Source organism: Antedon mediterranea, chromosome 5 (assembly GCF_964355755.1).
Source record: "Antedon mediterranea chromosome 5, ecAntMedi1.1, whole genome shotgun sequence".
Classification (NCBI taxonomy): Eukaryota; Metazoa; Echinodermata; class Crinoidea; order Comatulida; family Antedonidae; genus Antedon; species Antedon mediterranea.
This window is the reverse complement of record NC_092674.1, coordinates 21,839,211-21,856,257: the sequence shown is the minus strand read 5'-3', so window position 1 is coordinate 21,856,257 and position 17,047 is coordinate 21,839,211. Positions and strand designations below refer to the sequence as shown.

The 17,047-nt window shown below is 37.1% G+C and overlaps 2 protein-coding genes across 4 annotated transcripts in view; both read right to left on the bottom strand.

Moving 5' to 3' along the window:
- Positions 1-17: 17 nt before the first annotated feature.
- Positions 18-694, bottom strand: LOC140049809 (uncharacterized). The gene is made up of 3 exons (XM_072094758.1): positions 610-694; positions 411-518; positions 18-238 (listed from the first exon to the last, which is right to left on the bottom strand). The coding sequence occupies exons 1-3, from the start codon at positions 644-646 to the stop codon at positions 18-20; spliced, it is 366 nt and encodes a 121-aa protein (XP_071950859.1). The 5' UTR covers positions 647-694.
- Positions 695-2,298: 1,604 nt separating this feature from the next.
- Positions 2,299-17,047, bottom strand: part of LOC140049088 (uncharacterized) — a 37,321-nt gene continuing 22,572 nt past the window's right edge. For all 3 annotated transcript variants that reach the window (XM_072093910.1, XM_072093912.1, XM_072093911.1), the window contains exons 6-9: positions 16,188-16,326; positions 15,802-15,882; positions 14,742-14,792; positions 2,299-3,535 (exon numbers count right to left, since the gene is read on the bottom strand). In XM_072093910.1, the coding sequence (XP_071950011.1) occupies positions 2,322-3,535; positions 14,742-14,792; positions 15,802-15,882; positions 16,188-16,326 (1,485 nt within the window). In that variant the 3' untranslated portion in view covers positions 2,299-2,321. The remainder of the gene's footprint in view (positions 3,536-14,741; positions 14,793-15,801; positions 15,883-16,187; positions 16,327-17,047) is intronic.

Genomic DNA, 17,047 nt, shown 5'->3' with positions numbered 1-17,047 from the left:
TTTTTCTGCTACTGTTCTTATAAAACTACAAAACCTGCCTTTATATGTGGTGAAAGCAGCCTTTCTAAAAGTTGTTTTTTACAAGTCTCCCGGCAATCAACTTCAAGTTGAGAGGTGTCTCGCACAAATTTTCGATGTTCAGTGTTGATAGCTTTAACAGCAGAGCAGGTTCGTCTACCAATAAATGGGGCCCAATTTGTATATGTAGGTTTGACTTTTAATGGGTTTCGTTCATTCTCTGTTGAAGATTATAGTCAATATTTTCAACATCTGATCCAATGAAACTCAATTTTGGCATTCGATAACTTATTTTGTATGTGCTGGTAATTATTGTTAATATTATTATACTGCATTAATATTGTTTTGAGTGAATACAATGATAACTGTAACATAATTAAATGTTCACTTACTTATTAGTAGCCCATTTATCAGCTTTTCTTTTTTCACTTTTGTCCAAAAGTCCTCAATATCGACAGAGTCATTTTCATCTGTTAGATCTGGAAGCTCTAACTCTGAAACTATAATTTGAAAATGATGTTAAATAATTTTGAAAAGTGTACCAACAACAATAATGAATTGTGCCTATTAATAGTTTCTCTACAAACTTACCATCCAATGAAAAGCAAGCGTTTTTCTGCATTTCCATTATAAGGATAGGTGGATGAATACCACATGCAACACATGTAAAGTTATAAGATCGTTCACTCAAGGCCTCGAAGTGCTCCAAACCACGTAGTAATACCTTTGATGGTAGTTTTTCATTTATCATATTTTCTAAAGCAGTAAGTACACCATCGAGAGCCATATAACTCTGAAAAAAAAGTGAGAGAAAGTATGGCATGCGTCTACTTTCAAAACGAGCACGAGTGTGTGGTCAGTCATGTATCGCAACTGGCCAGCAGCAGTTTAGATTTGATTTGGCCCGGTGATGTACTGTAGATGACAATCACCAGATCACATAGATAAATAAATTAAGGAGATTCATGGAAAAAAATGCTGCCTATAGCCATGTATTTAAAACAATTGTTGCACTGCACATCACTACATGGTTTTGGAACAATGTAATAATTCTAATACTTCAAATTTTATGTTTTCAATAATATAAAATACCTAAAAGCTATGGTTGTATTAAAAGAAAATAAGTTTTCTGTCGCCCGATTTTGATGAAATTAAAAATAATCGAGTTCAGCAACATATTGTTGTAATTGTTTGCAACTACCGTGGAGGAGTCAATAGAGCAATGAGGCTGCATATATGATTTACTGTATACATGAGTACATTTGTTTTTGATAATGATTTTAAAATTTTAACAGTTGATTTGAAACTGTCTATAGAGGGCTGAGGCAAGATACATTGTTATAGGCAAGCTCGTTTTATCTCGCCGCCGATGCAAGTCCTTGTATTCATTGTCCATGGGATGGGATAACTCACCATCCGATTGTGGCGCAAAAACACAAGTAGTTCCAAGGAAATTAACCAGTTGTCATCGAAATTGTGAATTCCGTCCGTGTACTCTTGATATCGGTAAGGCAAGGAACATAATGTACACTCTCTGATGTACAATTTAACATCTGAAATAATTAATGATAATTTAAAATTATATAGTTGTGGCATTTTCAACTATTTTATTTCAATTATTATTCAAACACAAATTACAATGTTATTAGGGAGTGTTTGATTATCTGTTATTAACAATAATTAACTTTACCTCCGACAAGTAGGTATATGTAGTCGATTGCGTGTGTCTGTTTGTTAGCAGGACTACTCAAAAAGTTATTGCAAGATCTTTACCAAAATGAAAATACAGATCGATATGTGGTCAAGGACCACTCCATTGGAAGCAATCCGAACCACGATCCCAATTCTGGACCACTTTTAGTATTATTTTCAGACCTACTAGTGTTAAAAGATAGGAGACAATTTTCAAAAGCCGGTGAACAGTCTTAAAGTAACAAGTAAACTGAAATGGCATTTTCTCAAGAACTACTTGTCCAAAAAAGGTACAATTAAGAGGCAAGAGTTATAATTTGGCATTTGTAATTTGATTTAATAATGTACAGGTTTTTGGATACAAGTAGTTTAAAAAAAACCGACTTCTTTTCAATTTGTTTTTGGCATTGCTGTTCTATTGTTAGTCAACTGAAACTATTGTTAGTTGAAAGGCTGGTTACATAACCATTACACGAAATTCGCATACACAAGGTTGTAGTGAAATTAGCCTAATCACACACAACATTAAAACACCAAAAAAAAAAAATCTTATGTAGGAGAATTTTACAGTAGGGGGAGGTATATGCACTCTCAGAGGGCTGTTCTAGTTGTTAATAAGTAATTTCATCCATTTCAAACATGTCAATGCAATTTGTGTTCGAAGAAAGAAATTGTGTTACTTTTTTATTATAATTGTCATGATTTGAACATATCATTGCCATAAACTTGCCTTTAATAATTTTATGCATAGTAATGATTGAAGCGTGACTTGTTATCAGTTTTCGTAGACCCAATGTTGGGTTTCCTGGACACTGTGAACACCTTATTTCTGTAGGAACTAGATCCAGAGAATTTAAGTTGACTTGAGTGAATTTCTTTGGAACAGGATACGGTATTCTTTTGCTGGCATTGTTTAACCAATAGGAAACCATTTTTCTTTTCATTGCAGTAGGTGGAGGATAATTGCTTGCATTTGGCTTAGATGTTTGTTCAGTTTGTGTTGGTGTGGTCAGTGTTTTCATTAACAGTTGCGGAGCACTTTCTAACATATACCACTTTGCCATTACTTTATGTACACATGACCGCTCACCCATTGGACATTTACAATTCCATGAATTGTCAATCGCCTTATAATGCACTATCACTCTTTTCACCTTATTGTAGTAGCTTACTGTGGGGCAATAAACTGAGAAGAACAAAAATGTGTTATCTTCTGTCATCTGCGAAATGGGATATACACTGCATTTAGCACATGTTCTAGCTGCCTGGTTCAATGCATCTGCAGAATGTAATATTTCCTTAGAGTACTGCTGTGATTGAGATTGAGACAACTCTAGCAACTTGTCCTTACTGAGCATTCCCTGCTGTCGATGCGGTTCACTGTCAGCAACTGATAAAAGGTGTATACATTCGAAGGATGTTATTCCACTGTAGCGAGCCAGATTGACTGCCATCATGCACTCTTCCACCTCACAAAACAAATTCATTGGCATATCTCCTTTGGCAATTGTCCTTTTTACAACATGAATGGGATGAGCAGATTTCTCATTTTTATGAACAGCAAAAATACCTTCCTCTTTGTCAACGCATACAGTTGGCAGGAGATTTAAATTCTGCTTCGCTCTTTCATCATAACCTCTCTGACAGTGTATGCTTGAATTTTTCTTTAATAGTTTCCTGCCACAGTCATCGTTAACAGCTTCTTTCTGTGATAAAGTTTCATTTACTCGTACATCTATATCACATTTGCTATCCTGGTGATCAGGCGTGTTCTCAGCAGTAACCGATTTTTTCCACAATTTACCAAAAGTATATCTCCAAAATTCTGAAAATATAAATGTGTACTATAAATGTTAATTCTCATTTCATTACTAGAGGGTTTGCTCGCTCACCCTCTAGTGGGTCTATATGCGTGAGTGTACATGAATAGTTCTCGAAAACATGGCCACGCCTCTGGAAATTAGGGACCTGGACAAGACCTAAGCATATGATTACTGAATTATGCATGTTTATTTTGACATTCATGAGGGGTTCCCAACCTATTCACAAAAACCAAAATATAATATATTTTATAATATAGTGAGTGTGTTTACTTGGAGGGTTGCAGGGTTGAGGTTGGTAACATAAATGCTATAAATTTTAGGACTGTTGTTTAAAATAGGAGCTACTATGAGTTTTGAGTAAAAAATGGGGGCCATTTTGAAATCCAAGATGGCGGCCAAAATAGGGTCGGGAAAAATTGGCCACCAGTTGCAATGAATTCTACTAGTCCTAAGGATTCCAAAACTGCCAACAACTCAACTTGAGCATTAAAATCTTACATAATTGATATTTGGAACATTAGGTTCCCCACTATAACAGTATTTAACATAGTAGGGGGAATTTTCATCATTAGTCAGCGACAATAATTGTTCTGTTTGGTGGGTTGCTGGGTTTGTTTAGTTGAATCTTTACTTGCAAATAAGTATCAATCATGAATTGTTTATAACAACATCCATCTATTTATTAAAAAATAATCAACTTTACTGTGACGATACAATCGCTATTTTTCAACAAGCTAACCCACAACAGAGGGCGCAATGACACTTTTTGGATATTGCGCTGTCTTAACAGTCGGCCTCAGAATTTCTTAATGAAATTCGCCTAATAAAATCAAGGTACAAGTCATACCAATTTTCCTGTATCATTAATCAATGGATTAAACTTCTTTTAACATTATCGTGGCTTATGTTTCAAACATTACATATCTTTAAAGCCATAACTAATAATTATGCTCTAGATTCTTCGGCTTTATCGTTACTTTCAACAATTTCACAAGATCGATAAACCTCTTTGTTGACACAAACATCCACCACTCTCACTCGATTGTCACTGCTTGGATATAGCGCCGAAACAATGCCGACTGGCCACTGAGATCATTACGCGGACCAGGCTACGTTAGCGTTACGGTTAGGCAATTTGGTTTTGACAAGCAATTACTGTCAGTGCTTTGTAAGTTATTGTGATTTTATTGCCCTGGAGTGTCATTTGAGCCACAAGTTCTAACTACAAGTCCTGCCCACTGGAGGTTGGTCTAACCTGAGATGATTCACATGGAAGAGCTTGAGTCATCCTCTTAAGTTTGGCCTCGATGACCTTTGCGCAGGCTACCTAGAATTCTCATGGGCCATTAAATATTCAGTTTCAACTTTTAGATTTTATGTGGTTTGAGACTTTGTTGAGCATTTTTAAAAATGTGTATAGGCCTACTACAGTACATAATATTAATATTTAATCAAAGATAAGAACAATAATGCAATATACATTGAGATATAAATGATGTAAAATAAACCATAAAGATTAATACAATAAACTACAAATAGCCAATTTTTAAGTTTGAATGGAAAAAATGATTGACCTATGAAAGAACCCTAAAATAAACATATAAATAAAAATAAACGCCAAGTGATGATAACCAATTTAAATTAATACACATTAAAAAGTTTTATCATTATGTAAATAATTATCTTAAATTAAAAATGAAAGATATATTTAGGTTAACAAATTGAATATAATATGTTTCCTTTTTTCTTATCACTCTTGAAAAGTAATGTTATCTGTTATCTGCCAGAGTCAAATGTTCTGACCCTTTCATCATTTGTTTAGCTCTGCTGATGTTACTCTGATACTTTTTTTCGTAAAATGCTACAAATAAGTGTGTATGTTTTTTACCCTGCCACTGTTTTAGTACAACACAATTGTGTGTACCCTGCCACTGTTTTGTATCCCTGCCACCGTTTTTGTATCCCTGCAATCTTCTTTTTTCCCAGAAACTTTGTATACAACACAAGTTTTTGTATCCTAGACCACTGCTTGGTCGTACCGTCTCTGTTTTTGTACCCTGACACCGTTTTTCTTCCCTGCAACTGTTTTGTACCCTGCCACTGTTTTTGTACCATGCCCCAGTTTTTGTACCCAGCTGCCATCGTGTTTGTACCCTGCCACTGTTTTTGTACCCTGCCACTGTTTTTATACCCTGCCACCGTTTTTGTACCCTGCGACTGTTTTTGTACCCTGCGACTGTTTTTATAGCCTGCCACCGTTTTTGTATCCTGCCACCGTTTTTGTATCCCTGCCACCGTTTTTTGTACCACTGTCATCGTCTTTTTTCCCAGACACTTTGTATACAACACAAGTTTTTGTACCATAGACCACTGCTTGTCATACCCTGTCTCTGTTTTTGTACCCTGATACCGTTTTTGTACCATGTCACCGTTTTTGTACCCTGCCACTATTTTTGTACCTTGCCACTGTTTTTGTACCCATCTGCCATCGTTTTTGTACCCTGCCACCGTTTTTGTACCCAGCTGCCATCGATTTTGTACTGCCACCGTTTTTGTACCCTGCCACTTTTTTTGTACCCTGCCACCGTTTTTGTACTCTGCCACTGTTTGTGTACTTTGCCACTGTTTATGTACCCTGCGACTGTTTTTGTACCCAGCTGCCATCGTTTTTGTACCCTGCCATCGTTTTTGTACCCTGCCACCGTTTTTGTACCCTGCCACTGTTTTTGTACCCTGCCACCGTTTTTGTATCCTGCCACCGTTTTTGTACCCTGCCACTGTTTTTGTACCGAGCTGCTATCGTTTATGTACCCTGCCACCGTTTTTGTACCCTGCCACCGTTTTTGTACCCTCCACTGTTTTTGTACCCTGCTCATTTTTTGTACCCAACTGCCATCGATGTTGTACCCTGCCACTGTTTTTGTACCCAGCTGCCATCGTTTTTGTACCCTGCCACTGTTTTTGTACCCAGCTGCCATCGTTTTTGTACCCTGCCATCGTTTTTGTACCCTGGCACTGTTTGTACCCTTCCACCAGGGCCTTCCAGCCTTTTAAACACTGCCTGACATACAAAGATATTTTTGACATTTTGTGAAAGATATACTTTCCCATTAAATTAAATAAATGGAATATCACAACCACTAAGTATTTATTCCTGTATAAGGTCAGCAATCAGATTTCCCGCGAACTATTGTATAAAATCATTGACGCTGTTTTTGTACACTGCCACCGTTTTTGTACCCTGCCACCGTTTTTGTACCCAGCTGCCATCGTTTTTGTACCCTGCCACTGTTTTTGTACCCAGCTGCCATCGTTTTTGTACCCTGCCATCGTTTTTGTACCCTGCCACCGTTTTTGTACCCTGCCACTGTTTTTGTACCCTGCCACCGTTTTTGTATCCTGCCACCGTTTTTGTACCCTGCCACCGTTTTTGTACCCTGCCACTGTTTTTGTACCGAGCTGCTATCGTTTTTGTACCCTGCCACCGTTTTTGTACCCTGCCACCGTTTTTGTACCCTCCACTGTTTTTGTACCCTGCTCATTTTTTGTACCCTGCTCATTTTTTGTACCCAACTGCCATCGATGTTGTACCCTGCCACTTTTTTTGTACCCTGCCACTTTTTTTGTACCCAGCTGCCATCGTTTTTGTACCCTGCCACCGTTTTTGTACCCTTCCACTATTTTTGTACCCTGCCACTGTTTTTGTACCCATCTGCCATCGTTTTTGTACCCTGCCACCGTTTTTGTACCCTGCCACCGTTTTTGTACCCTGCCACTGTTTTTGTACCCTTCCACTATTTTTGTACCCTGCCACTGTTTTTGTACCCATCTGCCATCGTTTTTGTACCCTGCCACCGTTTTTGTACCCTGCCACCGTTTTTGTACCCTGCCACTGTTTTTGTACCCTGCTACTGTTTTTGTACCCAGCTGCCATCTATTTTGTACCCTGTCACCGTTTTTGTACCCTGCCACTGTTTTTGTACCCTGCTACTGTTTTTGTACCCTGCTACTGTTTTTGTACCCTGCTACTGTTTTTGTACCCTGCTACTGTTTTTGTACCCTGCTACTGTTTTTGTACCCAGCTGCCATCGATTTTGTACCCTGCCACCGTTTTTGTACCCTGTCGCTGTTTGTGTACTCTGCCAGTGTTTTTGTACCCTGCCACTGTTTTTATACCCTGCCTCCGTTTTTGTACCCAGTCAATGTTTTTGTACAAAACAATTTTTTTTTACAAGTGTTGTACCCAGAAACTGTTTTTGTAATGTTGTCATCGTTTTATAACAATTTTATACAATGTATAATAGAACAAAATACGTGATAATTGCAAATAAATATAATTTCATTTTCAATTTAATTTTATTTCCACAATATAATAACATACATACAGGATAATAAATGCAATGAAGTAATCATGTGGGGAGAGAGTCATAATAAGTCAGTCAGTAAGTTTGACCCACCACGAAATATAACATTAAATACAAATACGAAAAATAAAAAAATATATATACATAAACTAATAATAAATAAAAGAAAAAAAAGCTACAATTTATTGCTCCCCTTTTTTAAAAATCCATTCTGAAAAACATATGACTTCTAATTATTCATGATCTAACGTTATTACATAAAAGGTGGTGGTCAAGCTAGCTCTGCAGGTGACGGCCGCCGCATGCATATCTCGCCAGTTTCCCGTATTCTTATGTTGTTCGTTTTGGTAAATATGCGGCTGAACATGTATCCAAACGCGTAAATAGCGCTGTGCTCTGATGGTGCTTCGACACCAGAAATTACTTCTGGTGCAGTCCATGGAAAGCATTTCTTCCACCTAATCTTCTCCTCCGATGACAACTTTAAAGGAGTAGGCCTACTCCGTCCGGTCCGAAATGCCTTGCCATAATCTATTGTTACTGGTATAAATTAATTTTACCATCAATCATGAAGCACGTACCACGTTATTACCTGTAAGAGAAAAGACAATTGGGAAAATAAGAAAATAACTGTAAAATAATCACTGAATTGTGTATGGTATAATTGAATTTAATGTATGATAATGAAAAATGAGTGGCTTAATTAAAAAAAATTACGCATAGGCCTATAACAGATTCTTACTATTGATATCATTATGGACATAATCCTGAGTTGTGGAAATTAGGATATTTTATACGAATATATATTAGGCCTACTGATATACTGTAAATAAGACCTCTTTCTACTTCACACGTTTACGTAGATCTATCTGATAAGAATTTGTGAATTATTTTATTTTTATCGGAACGTTGATTTCTACCTACCATGCAAACGCATGCAGCAAGTCAGATTTTCCTCCACAATGAATCTTCCGAGAAAGATCTTTTATTTATTTTCGATGCGCTTCCATTCAATTTTAAAATCGCTTTGATGCCTGCCACCTCAATCCATCAGGAGGAATGGCGGGGGATATTTGAACTCCGTGGTATATCTGGCTAAGGCCTAACCCTTTTGCGATTAATTCTTTCTAATAGTTCTGTTGTAGGCTACATTTTCTTCCACGGGCTCGTCGTTTATATTATCAAGTAGACGGTCATTGATGACCGAGTCTACGCATTTATCTCGTATAAAATTGCGTAGAGTTATCAAATTTAAATTGTGTTCATTTGTATCAATTATGTATGTTTGTTGCTGCTGTACATTGTCTACAAGATGTCCACCACCCAACAACAGGTGAATAAAACATGAAACACTAATATACTTTCGTGATACATTAGCACTGTTCGGAAGTACTCATGATTGACTATCAATCCATTTTGTTCCCAAAATCGATCAAAGGGCTTCCAGCCTTTAAAACGCTGCCTGATGACATACGAAATTTTGTGAAAGATATATACTTTCCCATTAAATTTAATAAATTGAATATCACACGGCCATCCCAATTCCCTAACAAAACTATTGTTCATGTTTAAAAGTATTTATTTAATGTGTCTGTAGTTCTAGTTAAATTGCTTTGCATAAAGCAGCATTGAGAAATATTTAGATTATTATTATAAACAACCACTAAAGTATTTATTCCTGTACAAGGTCAGAAATCAAATTTCCCGCAAACTATTTTATAAAATCAGTGACCTATCTAATAGTAAATTGATTGGTTAATACCCAGTCAGTGAGGACCTGATTGACAAGCAGTGCCTGTTTGCTATTGGTCATTGGTAAGAGGAAGTTGAAAATGGAGAGCAAGTTATTCTTAACACTTGCAGTCTTAAATAAACACGCTGGCATTTTTATTACACCACAGAGTATTATTCCTGTCAACTTATACCACAATTGACATGTTGAGGGGATAGGTCATCCACTGATTCAGTGGATGCCAAACGTAACGCTAAAGTAGCCTGGTCCGCGTAATGATTGGCTCAACTGTGGACTACTATCATCACGTCTCCAACTTCAAGTTCTCGATCTCTGCCACTTCTGGCGCTTTTACAGAGTCGGTAAGTATTTTATTTTTTTTTTTATTTTATGTCTTTAGACAATGTGGCCAAGGATTACCAATAGTGAATTAATCACTGTCCTATCAGATAGGTGGTAATCCCCCTGATACAGGGGCTATTGTGTGAACCAGTTCACCGGGGTAACCCCCTACTCTTTTTCGAATAATGAACTGGGTTTCTTTAAAGTACACACAGGTTATAACTGTGTACACTGGACCTACGGTTTATAGTCCTTATCCGAGAAGACTTGTTCCACCACCAGAACTAGGAGCGAGTCGGCCTCGAACCCTTGCCGATGTTGTATGATCTGATCATGGAGGATACCTCCATGATCTGATCAACTCAAGTTCAAAAACATTTATTTTGTTCAACAACATTTATTTTGTTCAACAATGGCATTATACAGTATAATATATAGATGTGTACATAAATGAAAACATTAGTAATAAGCCATCATTTGGGGTCTTCTCTAGAAGAAATCAAGTTTCTTGTCTCGATAAAGACCCCAGAAACAATACACATACATTTAAACTAATACATTTTACTACATAAAATAATAAATAAAAACAAAAACGATGAAATAAAAATAGATACTTTCAGTGTACTACAATCATAATAATATTTAAAAAAATTAGTATAAAGAAATAAGATATTTTTTTTAATTTTTACAAAAAGTATAAAGAGATTTAAAATGCTTTAGGTTTGTCATCAAGATCATTCCAGATTCGCGGCCCTGAAACAGAAATACAATATTCGGAAATTTTCAGTCTAAAAAGAGGTACCTCAAGATGCTGAAATTTATTGTTGATACGTAAATTGTACTTGTGTGATTTTGTATGATGACTTAATAGATTAGACATTGTCACAGGGAGTCTGGTATTAAAGAATTGAAAAATAAAGGAAGCAATTTGTGTTGTAAATAGATCATGTTTACTAAGAATATTGAGTTTTTTAAGTAAAGGTTGGGAAGGGGCGAGATAGTGAGAGAAAGTAATAATACGGGCAGCACGTTTAATTTGTTTATTAAGTTTTTCTAAATTTGATGGGTAGTCGGCTGCCCAAATAATGTTGCAATAAAGAAGATGAGGTTGTATAAGGGTGTTAAACAAGAGTAAGATATGTTGTGGAAAAAAATGTCTTAATTTACAAAGGATGCCAATTACAATATCTTTTTAGATACATGATGACTGGTCCATCTCAAGTATTCATGTAAATAAACTCCGAGGAATAATACTTCGGGTTTACGTTCAATAATATTATTGTTAAAGATGTATTGTCTCTTGAAACACAAAAAAATGAAGGTCAAATTTTGTTTTTTTTTCGAAAAATTTTTTGTGATAGTTAATAGCTATTATGATACTTCAAAATGACCCATCTTTTATTTTTTATTTTTTTGGAATTAGTCAAAGGGACAATACATCTTTAATGTAAATATTAAGATTAGAGAAATCAATTTGTCTTTGTTGAGTACGAAATAAAATGTAATTAGTTTTCTGTACATTAACAATAAGCTTATTTGAGATGAACCAGTCAGTCATTTTATTTAGTTCAGTGTTGACGGTGTTATATAAGACATTGATATCAGAATGAGAATACAAAATCGTAGTATCATCAGCAAAGGATATGACTTTCAGAGTGTCACTTGATCTAGAAAGATTATTTACATAAATTAAAAATAGTAGTGGTCCTAAAACCGACCCTTTAGGCACTCCGCAATTTACAGCCTCCACTGATGATTTAAATGAGCCTAACGCAACATACTGTTTACGGTTTACTAAATAACTTTCAAACCAGTTTAATGCAATTTCTCCAATGCCATAATTAAATAATTTACCAAAAAGAATTTTATGATTGATGACATCAAACGCTTTTGACAAGTCTAAAAACGGAGAGTAAAAACTGTCAAGAGATGAGGTGATGTTGTTAACAAGATCCAGAATTGCATGGGAATAACGCCGTCCTTTTAGTTCTGACTCCTTGTACACAACCATGGGTAGAGCAGGATCCTGCTGCCCAATCAACAGCATATTTGGTGTAACTGGGTTGATATCAGCTATCTCGGAGGATGCGTAGCCAAGAGGTTTAGAGTTCATAATTCCTTCCACTTCCGACAGAATGGTACGTAGCACAACATCAGGTAATACTCGGTCTCGTAGAACTCCTTTCAGCGCACATTTGATAGACCTCATTTCCCACTCCCACAACCCACCAAAGAGGAGCACTTGGAGGGTTAAAGCAAAATCTCACTTTAAATGTTGCCAGACTCCAGTTCCATTGCTTTCGGTGCAGTCTCAATCCTTTTCTCTGTGCCCTTGAAGTTTGTTCCACAGTCACTACAGAGTTCATATGGTACTTCTCTGCATAGAGGCAAAATGCCTATATGCCATCAGAAAAAGATCCACATCAAGAAACTCTATCAGTTCCAGATGAACTGTCATACACTTGAAGACAAGGCCCCAACACTTTTCTTGTGACCGTCTAACTTTCACTGCAATTGGGACAAAGCAATACCCTCCCTGTGGAATAGAATTTTCTGAGTATACCTATGACAGAGGTTCGTCCTCTTAATATCCAGAAGCGACAACGCAGAAAGGCGAAAACTTGCTCGGTTCCGGCCTGGTGGTTGAAATGATTATCCGCATCCTGGATAAGAAGCTTGGTTACTGGATATGATGGTGGGAGGACAATTGGATGTGGTCCTACACTAGTGTTGTTTATCCACTTTCCTGAGTATACCTATACAAATTTAATGTTTATCGTTTCATCCAGCTCCGGAGAGAGCTCCAACAGACGACTACTCTTCTGTGATTCTTTCTGGGTTGTGAGTGTAGCGATCTCTTCTTTAAATGATTGTAAGAGTTTATATTTGGCATCATGTACTTGTTCTGCATTTAATACAACCGTATCTTGTCCATCTACTGTGTTGAGTTTCTCCCCCAGTGCTTATACAAGTTCTGGCAAGTCTGGAATTCTTTCAAGTCTATATCCTGTATTGGAGTTGCCAAGGTTACACCACAGAATAGGGACTTCTTTATCTCGTTGGTATCTGCAGATGAATTTAATGATTAGACTCGGGTTCGTGCCAGCATCGAGGCACTATACCTCTGCCGTGTATCTTTTGCATCTAGCAGCCATGAAGTTCATCAGTCCATCTGGATCCTTTCGCAAGCTCTGTAACTGACAGACCTCGAGTAATGTCATCTGTAGGGTTCTCATCTGTTCGCACATACCACCACACACTGTCGGATGTCAACGTCTGGATTTCAGCTATCCGAGTCCCGACAAAATGACAGGAATCCGATTGTATCCATGTAAGAACTGTTGTTGAATCACTCCACATAATAATATATTCCACGTCCAGGGTGAGTGCACTGGTGATAGTCTGAGCTAGTTGTGCACCAAGAAGAGCCCCAAGTAATTGCAGGTGTGGTATAGAAATTTGGCATTTTTGTGCTACTCTGCATTTGGCCAACACGAAACTCAGGTGGCCTATCATTTGCCACCTTCTGTAAGGCAAATGTTGCGCAGCAAAGGCTACAGGCAGCTCCAGAGTACCAACCACTCCATCACAAGTCAAGTATCCATCTCGTCATCCCACCAGAGGAGCGCAACATATTGTACGTCGATCTCCAGATACTCCAACGCGTCCTTGCCGGAAACATAACAGCAAGTTCAGTAATGCTAGACTACTGTGTACCACATGACAGGGGATGTACCAGCCTAATTGCTACTCCGCAGACAATTTGTCGACAGGCCCTATAGCTTGATAGAGCCATTCTCCTTCAGTTTGTTATTAAACGATCGACTGAAGTCTATCAACTCTAGTTTGCACGATATTTTCCTTTTCCTATTTATCAATTTATCCCGACCACGATATTCCTAAAATTCTCTCACCTAGCAGCCAGCTGGGGCTGAGGTGGAGAGGTTAAAATAACATTGCAAAATTACAAAAAACCATTATGAGAGTGCAATTTCTGAGGATGATGTGAGTTTGGAGCCCAGTCAGGTTTGGTTGCTGGGAAAATTCACTTTTAATAATTTTTTGTACAACTCTGTGGTATCTATGGGTTTGGCAAAAATAAGAACTTATAAGTTATTAATATAAAAGTTATAACCCTTTTGGCAACTTTGACTGAACATAACTTTTGAAAGGATAATCTGATATCAATCATTTTAATTGCAAAAGTTTAGGTTCAGTAAGTTCCTTTTGATTAACTGAAGAAAAAGTACCATCATTAATTTGAATTTTTACATTGGGATACCTACTATTACCTTTACCCCCATTCCTCATTTCAGAAACGTTTCACCGGCCCTGATTGACATCCTGCCCAATATTTCTAATTATATTTTTACGTTATTACAATTAATTTGTCGGTTAACCCTATAATAATTTTTTTCAAATCTGAACCCCTCCATAAACATTCTGGCTGTGGGCCGGGCAGCAGAAATTTTTTTTACTAGGTTGAACGTTTTGTACTTTTAAATCTATTTTTATTCTTTAATTAAAATAATATTAAGCAATTAGGTATGTATAAAAACGATATTTCGAGAAGATTTAACATGAGTTGCCATGGCAGTGTAAATAACCCATGTCATTGGAATTTGTAGTTTTGGTTTTATACAAAATACAGTAATCTGAAAGTCCAATAGGGGATTGGGTGCAATAAGGATATCAAAATAGGATTTGCCACGTTGGTTTGTTAATCTTAAACAATTTTGAAGGTAAAGTATTATAATAATGCTGACTTACTTTTGATGAAGTCCTTAACATTCAAGGCAACACCGCCATTGGATTTGGATTCTGCAGATAAAGTAGAAGAAAATCAAATTATGTCTTTAGAATAATCTTAACCCTAATAACTCAATAACTCAAATGCCATAGTTGTTTTGCCAATATTTCTCAAATTCCACTGGGTTGGCATTTATCAATATTTGCTTATATTTTTGCTTAAGGTGAAATATTTAAGAAGTGCTTAAGCAAATAACTTAATCTTATTTATCAAACCGTCTTAGCAATGTCTTAGCAGAAAAATTGTCTTAGGTAAATTTTACTTTGCACATGCGCAAAATTAAACTCTAGAGGGCAGCAAATTATGTCTTAAGACGAAAAATTCTTGCTTACGCATGCGTATTAGCTTTTTTCTCTTAGCGATGGCGGCGCTATAACATTTTATCTCCGTATTTTCACTCCCAACAAGAGAGGGCGCATTCTGGCTACTATTGTTTTTATTACTTGAAATAGAGAAAGAGCACAACAGTCGGAAATATATACGAAAATCATTCGCTCTAAACTTAAATCAAATCAACATTTATTTATTTTTATCAATGACAGCGACCCTTGGCAGCCGATACAGTTTTCTAAAAGCTAGTCAATTGGGTCGTACCTATCCCGAAAATATTAGTTTTGCTCGTCCAATTTCTAGGCCATCTTTGTGAAAATCGATATCATTATTTTAGCGTCCGTAGTACAGCGTAAAACGCACTAGCGTAGCCTTTCCGAATGTTCAATGTTCCGGCCTAGCGCGCTCGCGTTGTCAAAAAAGAATGTTTCTGTTGCAGAAATGAGATAAGACGAAATTTTTCATCTTAAGGCAGGGTGTTTTTCGTCTTAGATTTAAGACAAAATTAAGCAAATTTTTTTGCTTAGATATATTGATAAATCTGACTTAGGCAAAATCAAGGATTTAAGGCAAAGTTAAGACGATTTTTTTGCTAAGCAAGTTTGATAAATCCGGCCCCTGGTATTCAGACATAAAAATCAAAGGGTTCACAAATTGAAGAATATTAAACAGATGGCAACATTGACCTACCTTGAATTGTATTATCAATATTAATATTCACATTTTTTGAATTCTGCACAATGATGTTTTGATTTCCTGCGGTTGTGACACCTGCAAAGAAAAATTATTTCATATTCCAAACTTTTGCAAAATGTTACAAGCTGAATAAAAAAGCCTTCATGTTCATGAATTTTTTCTCTCAAATGCTTTCATCTAAAATTATTTTGTTTCATGAAAGCTATTTTCAATATATACTGTACTTCCAATCCCTTCAACAGGTCCCCCTAAAATATTATTTTGTTCCCAGAAACTGTTATTGTCAATGTCAGAAGTAGGATTTTTTTCTATAAACATTGTTTTCGTATTAAACAATACAATATGTCAAAATGGTTTCTTTAAATACAATTAAACCTTACTATGATTCTGTGGAACTGCAGCTTGTTCAAGTTTGTTCAGTATATCGTGTATTTTTGAGAGTTCCTTTATAAACATTCTTTTCAAATCATCATGTTTCTCAAAGAACTCTTTCATACTCGACTGAAGACTTTCTGTTTTCTGTGAAATTGTTTAAGCGTGAACTTTGAATTATTAGTCAGCATAATACAAATACAGATACAATAAAGAACTGTTAAACGAAACCTCACCATAAAAGGCACTTTCTATTGGTATGTACAAATTTAAGGTTCTAGGACACCTACCCCCTAGACAGTTACCCCCCGGATATTTACCACCCGGACAACTACCCCCTTAGGACAACTACCCCCGGACAACTACCCCCCGGACAACTACCCCCCGGACAACTACCCCCTGGACAACTACCCCCGGACAACTACCCCCTTAGGACAACTACCCCCTTAGGACAACAACCCCCCGGACAACTACCCCCCGGACAACTACCCCCTTAGGACAACTACCCCCTTAGGATAACTACCCCCCGGATAACTAACCCCCGGTCAACTAACCCCCGGTCAACTAACCCCCGGTCAACTAACCCCCGGTCAACTACCCCCCGGTCAACTACCCCCCGGTCAACTACCCCCCGGTCAACTACCCCCCGGTCAACTACCCCCCGGTCAACTACCCCCCCCCCCCCCAATCCAAAAGTAGACAAACGGTTTCTGTAAAAATGAAATCATCTGTTTTTAACGGGTGTTTCGAAACTAGAGACCCGAGACCAGAGACCTGACACGAGACCCAATACGAAAAGGGAGACCTATATTTGGGTCTCCCTTTTCGTATATTAGGGTCTCCCTTTTCGTATAGTGTGGTCTCTCTT

What these genes read in the sequence shown, in the direction of transcription:
- LOC140049809 (XM_072094758.1), bottom strand. Translation starts at nt 646, where the DNA reads ATGGAAATGCAGAAAAACGCTTGCTTTTCATTGGATG. An exon ending in CGCTTGCTTTTCATTGGATG is followed by an intron (nt 519 to 609) that starts GTAAGTTTGTAG and finishes TTCAAATTATAG; the next exon opens with TTTCAGAGTTAGAGCTTCCA. An exon ending in GATAAATGGGCTACTAATAA is followed by an intron (nt 239 to 410) that starts GTAAGTGAACAT and finishes AATCTTCAACAG; the next exon opens with AGAATGAACGAAACCCATTA.